Raw genomic sequence first — 6,099 nt, forward strand, 5'->3', positions numbered from 1 at the left:
TATATACATAATATTAATATTTTCTATATTTAAAATTAAATTTGTCATTTAAATACCACTGTTAATTTAGGAGTAATAAACAAAAAGTGTTTTTAAATTTATAAGTTTAAAAATGTTTGCTTTAATAATTATTTGTATTTTTTGTATATTTTTCTAACATTTTTAGAGCAGCATGATGAACTTTTGGGTCCAATTTATCTATATATGAGTAACAATAAGAATTATTAAAATGACATTTAAACAAAGATGCATAAGTAAAAAAATTGTGTAGTACTTACAAATTTTATGTTTTCCTTGTATTGGAAATTTAATTGGTAATGCATAAAAGTTTTCACATATAAAAACGTAGGGACTATCACTTTCCCCTTCTGGATAATTTTTTCTATATTCTTCTTGAGGTAAAACATCAACCACTGTTACGCATCCTAATAAGCAACTAGTTGAATAAATTTCAGGAAACTTCAGTTTTTCTGAAAAATATTCATATTCTTATTGAAATATGATTTTATTCATATGTTTCATTTATACTGACCATCTTTTAAAACACGGTAATAATGTTCTGCATTTGAAATTTCTTCCTGAGTCGGCGTTTTAGATGTTGCAGCAATCCATAATCTACCTCTATGCGATGAGTACCAAGTGCGACCTTCGTGGCTACAGTATTAACAAAATTTGAAACATATAACGTATTAATTATTAATATATTTAAAGAATTTTTTAGTCAAGTTGAAATTAAATATTCTTTTACATTTTTATTCCAGCCACCAATAGAGATGCATAAGGTTGATGCATGCTTAAACATAGACCAGGATCTGACATTTCTAAATATTCTTTATCTTGAATAATATTTTTTGTTCTTAAAGAAATGTTTGTTTTCGACGTTCGACCTTTTGATTCATCATTTGATTCATTTGGTTCAAGATACTGTATAATAAAAGTGATAGCACAATATAAATGATATTTTTAACAAGTATAAACGTGTATTAATATAATTAAAATTTCGTTAATTTTTACCGTTGGACGATCAAATTCTACATTTGGACAAATGTTTCTGCTTCCAATATCATTGAATGTTTCGGCAATATCTTGAAAATATCTGTCATTCAATTCAGTAAGCTCATCAACTGGATTTTCTTCAATTACTTCTCTCCCTATGAAATCAAAGGTAACATTGATTTTTCTATTCAAATGAGACATATGCTTTCTTTCACTTATTTCCTCTTCTAACTTTTGCGATTTCTCTCGTTCTGTAGCGGTTAACCATATATTACTTGATTGATAATAATCACATTCATCATCAATTACTTTTGTACACTGTACTCTGTAAACGAATAGAAGTAATTAGAATGTTATCTTAATCTAAAACAGTTCCACAATACCTACCCATTACGATCATATTCCAAAAGTTTGTCTCTCTGCTTTATCGATTCTTCTAGATTTTTACTAGGCTTTTGATTCATCAATTTATTATACAATTGATCTGCTTGTTTAGTGTTACTAGAAAGAATGGTTCGTTCTTTTGGGGAACATACAAGTTCTTCGCAAAAGAAACAAGGTCCAGCCCCTTCTTGGGTACAAACTATTCTGCCACAGTTGAGACAATTGTTAATCAATGCATGTCTCTTTGCTTCACAATCACATTTATGTCTACCTAGCGAAACGTGTTTAATATTATTTTTAGTATTACAATTGCATCGGTGAGATAAAAAAGAATATAAATCTTAACTAAAGTTTACATTCAATGTTAAATAGAAAATCAATGAAGTTTAAATATTGTGAAATACTATTGTTATAGACAACAACATTTTTATTCTTTAAATTATTAAAAATGTAGTATAATACTGTTGTCGTTAATTATCGTAATAAATAATTTTTGAAAAGTTAAGCTAAGAGTGATTTATGTTGCTTTTGACCTCACTTATTCAATTAGATAATTGTTTACAATGTTTCCACAAGTAAAAAGAAAGCTACCCTTTAATAAAATCGCTGCTCTGTCTTTGCCTTCTTGAGAGTATAAATTGACAAACTTCGGTTTCTTTTTCTCTACTTTCTCTATCTTTACAATTTCTTGTACCTAAATAAGTAAATAAACAATAGTTTAGTTTTAATTTAATATAATAAGTTTAAAATAATGAATCGAAGCGAAATACTAATAACATACCTGTTTAATTTCTTTATTCTCTTTTGTTTTTACTTTCCCTTTCTTTTTATCATTTTGTTTTTTCTTCGTATTGCTAGTATCGTTCACTTTCTTGTACCCAGTTTGATCTTTACTCGACGCTGAAATTATTTTACAAAATTATTTAATGGTATTTAGTAATTGACGAATGTAGCAAAAGATATATAAACCATGTCGTTTCTTCAATTCTTCAATGAATTGTCTGTGTTTCCCATTAGAATAATCTAAAAGAGATCGTAAATATTCGTCTAAATCCCTTACATTTTGCATTTCCATTATATATCTGAAAAATACAGGTATCGATTATTAAAAATTTGTAGTAGACATGTCATATATTGGCGAGCTATATGTTACTTTCAAGTGATCTTACTGTGTTATCTCCTCTGGGACAGGAAAGGCTAAAATTTGTGATAAATTTTCGTGTATCCACTTTTGCATCTTGATACAGTTAACGTATCTGTTCTTATTTCAAGAACGCCAGAAACAAGTATACAGAAATGTATGAAATTACAGTTAAAGATACAATAGAGATAAATACAATATCTTTCTCTGTGTAACGAAATCACTGTAGGATTAAATCAGTCCAATTTCAGCAGAAAACGCGATAGACGTGTAAGCATCTGGCGGTGACAATGTATTAAGGTTTATTGTGAGTAACAGTGGCATCTACAGGTGAATAATGCATCTAATTTCAAAATTGAAATTAAAAGTAAACATTTTCGTAAAAAAGATACGAGCTTTATAGTTGTTTGCCGGAAACCTATGAAACAGATTGTTAATGTAAATGGTATTACAAGTAAAACAGGTATAACAGAAAGAATGCGACTTTATTCGTTTAATTTTCGTTTCAATTGAAGTTACATTAAAGTTGTAGTTTTCTTTTGTTGCTTTTTGTGGTACGGAGCTTAAAAAATTTGCGTGGGCCAGCGCAAGACCTTCGGGGGGACGTTTAACAAACGGATCTTCCTGCAGTTAAATTTGCATAGCCAGTAATTCGTACGTGTCGACGCAGTCACTTATTCGTGTACACCGGCCAAGTTTCAGTTTCTGTCGGTGTTACGTAACAATTATTACACCGCGACCGATACTATCATCGCGTTTCAACGTTTCACCCATTAAAATTTATCCACGTGTTGATATTTTTATTCAGTTACATATTGTACAGTGCCCATGTACATACACGAGTAACTTTAATTGTTATACCATTAGAAATAAATTCATTTCTTTAATTAATTACTTGCATGCAATTTTGTATGAACCATCAGTTAGACTATTTTATTGAGAAATCAAAGCAACAATGAACTAGATGAGTTATGTTCTCCACTAGAGTTATCTCGTGCAACGAATAAATTTTCATTCTTTCAGACTTACGTTATTTAAAGAAGGAAGTGCGTTTTGCCGTATTCCCATCTATTGAATTAAGATCCCATCTATTGATTTCCCATCTATTGATTATAAGCAATTTTTGTAATTCTGCGCAATTCGATATATGTTTAATACTAATTGGAGAAACACATGTCCAAGAATAACAAGTATTGCCTATTATTAACGATTACTCTTTTAGTGTAACATCGATTGAATTGAAGTAACGATCATATAATTATTAAATTTATACTTTTTTTCGAACTTTTAATGAAATGATTATATTCTCTTAAACCAGAATTTGCCGATTTTTTAAGTGGTTTCGCGTTGTTCCAAATTTGTGCATAACTCTGTAAAATCGCCGTGATACCTTTTAATATAGAAGCAACCATAGAAATTGCTGTTTGGTACAGCTGCTTGCACTTGAGCCAAGACAACGTAAATAGGTCATGTTGCGAATTCTACATGTATGTATTTAAGATGGATCACGAATCACGACACATCGTAATTCGATTTCAACTACGTTGCATTACGAATTATTAATTTTTTAGAGATATTCATTGTTTATGAAAGGATATATACACATTTTTATTTTTTTGAAAATATAATTTGCAATAATATTGCCACGTTTAGAATGCGCGTAAAATTCTACTTAAATTTATATTTTCAATTTCAAAGAATCGTACGAGAATTTTTCGCTCTGCGAAATACACACCAGTTGATAAACAAATAACGGTTATTATGGTTATCAACCGGTTATTCTGTGCACGTTATTAGGTCGATTGCCCTGTTAAACGATAAAAGGTTCCTGTACAATGAACTTTCTATATGATTCCGCATCGGGATCATTTGATAATTAGTTTCAATCGACGGTTTCATTTGATCGGATGCTGCTGAAAGGCGTCTTCATTATTCGCGCGTACAATGCACGAATTATGCCATAATAAACTCCGAATGATTTTAACAGATTCACAGGTTCCATCCTGTATCCCTTTCAATTATCGCTTTAGGCAACGCTTCGCGTCATCCTGTGCAAATCAATTTTGTTGCGCTTTATAATATATTCGGTCAATTAAATTGTGCATCCAAAGGTTACAGCGTTGAAGTGTATAACGCTTTTCCTTTTTAATTTGCATCGTCCTGCAATGCAAATGATTAGTTCATTTCGAATGGACAGTTATTTTACGTAAAATTAATGCGATAGCAACTATAAAATACTTTCGGCTTATGTAACACATTTTTTGCGACTCTCTGTTATTTATCTGCAAACGGGTTACCGTAAAGATTACTCTGAAAGTAAACCGAACTTGATAACGCGTATCTTATCAACATTGATTCGATATAATCGGTAGAGAATTCAATTCAGATAAAGTGGAAGATACAGGTAGTGTTTCCCTCATTCTTCAATTTTCGATAAATCGAAGAACACTGTTATAGATCTGACCATTATTAAAACAATGTCGAGGAAACATTGACACGGCCTTGGTGCGTTTAAACCTCTTAGCAGTCGCTTTTAAATAAGATGGAAGTACGGGTGTAGATGTGTTTTATCTTGTTATTACTGGTTCCAGTAGAGCTCATTCTTGTTAAGGTATATATCCATTTTGTGTCTTTATTGCTAGCGTGACAATTTTATTATTATATACAGTCCACGAACTCCTGTTATCGTTATCGATAGAAATATTTGTATTTGCTAACCGTTCGACGGAAATACAAATGTCGCACTTATTTACGTTATTATATTTTTTCTTTTTTCTTTATTCGCTCACGTGATAACCAATGATTAGGAAGATTAGCTTATTCCTTGGCGTCTAAACTATCGACGTTGACATTGTAATTATGGAGGAAACGTCTGCTACAACAAAAAAATTCAAGCTTCAATTTTATTTCGTATTCATTAAGTAAGTCTGTTAAGTAATGTATTTATTTCATCAAGAAATATGCAAAAAATGTGTAACACGAGTGTCAATCTAGTATTGTATAATGTGCAACATTAAGTGTAGTTTTATTAAGTAGTTTGTTGCATACCGTAATATTAATATAGAAGTTTCTCTGAAATAACTACACACAATCGAATCACATGAGAGATGATCTCTGTTACGTTTACAATGTGCTTTACCTACAATTCCCCCCCCCCCCCCCCCCCACCCTCTCCCCTCTTCCTCCGTATGTCACAGTTTTCTTTTATTGCTATGACTTTCTATGCACGTTCCACTAACGCCTACATAAATAGTAAACCTGTACTAGTAATGTATGCATTCAATTAGCATTAGTCAGCACACATACTTGTTATTGCAGTGATTTACGGCACGCACAGCTTCTTCACGCGTTTTCAACTTCTTGTAGGATAATAAAAACAGAAAAAAACTTCGAAAAGAACTTCAGTTTTATGGCATTTATAAAGTCATTTGATCGAATTTCAATTTACTATTAAGAAATCAATTCAATCGTTGTTAATCATGCATCTAATACAAGTCGCGAAAATTAAAATCATGTTTATAAAAATGTACGATATCTTTATTTAAATTAACCGGCACGTGTCAACCAATCGCGTGCGT

At 31.0% G+C, this 6,099-nt stretch overlaps 1 protein-coding gene across 1 annotated transcript; it reads right to left on the reverse strand.

Annotated features, from left to right (window-relative positions):
- Positions 1 to 115: 115 nt before the first annotated feature.
- LOC143423769 (activating signal cointegrator 1) lies at positions 116 to 2,710 on the reverse strand. Its single transcript, XM_076895325.1, has 10 exons — positions 2,550 to 2,710; positions 2,350 to 2,462; positions 2,162 to 2,280; positions 1,972 to 2,074; positions 1,384 to 1,651; positions 1,015 to 1,321; positions 749 to 924; positions 533 to 654; positions 279 to 470; positions 116 to 198 (listed from the first exon to the last, which is right to left on the reverse strand). The coding sequence occupies exons 1-10, from the start codon at positions 2,615 to 2,617 to the stop codon at positions 122 to 124; spliced, it is 1,545 nt and encodes a 514-aa protein (XP_076751440.1). The 5' UTR covers positions 2,618 to 2,710; the 3' UTR covers positions 116 to 121.
- Between the last annotated feature and the right edge of the window lie 3,389 nt (positions 2,711 to 6,099).

The sequence above is a fragment of the Xylocopa sonorina genome, chromosome 5 (assembly GCF_050948175.1).
Source record: "Xylocopa sonorina isolate GNS202 chromosome 5, iyXylSono1_principal, whole genome shotgun sequence".
NCBI lineage: Eukaryota > Metazoa > Arthropoda > Insecta > Hymenoptera > Apidae > Xylocopa > Xylocopa sonorina.

Bases quoted from the DNA above. Each gene is read 5' to 3' on its own strand.
- LOC143423769 (XM_076895325.1), bottom strand. From the start codon at position 2,617: ATGCAAAAGTGGATACACGAAAATTTATCACAAATTTTAGCCTTTCCT. The intron at 2,463-2,549 runs GTAAGATCACTT...TGTATTTTTCAG, and splicing joins GTCCCAGAGGAGATAACACA to ATATATAATGGAAATGCAAA. The intron at 925-1,014 runs GTAAAAATTAAC...TTTATTATACAG, and splicing joins TAGAATTTGATCGTCCAACG to TATCTTGAACCAAATGAATC.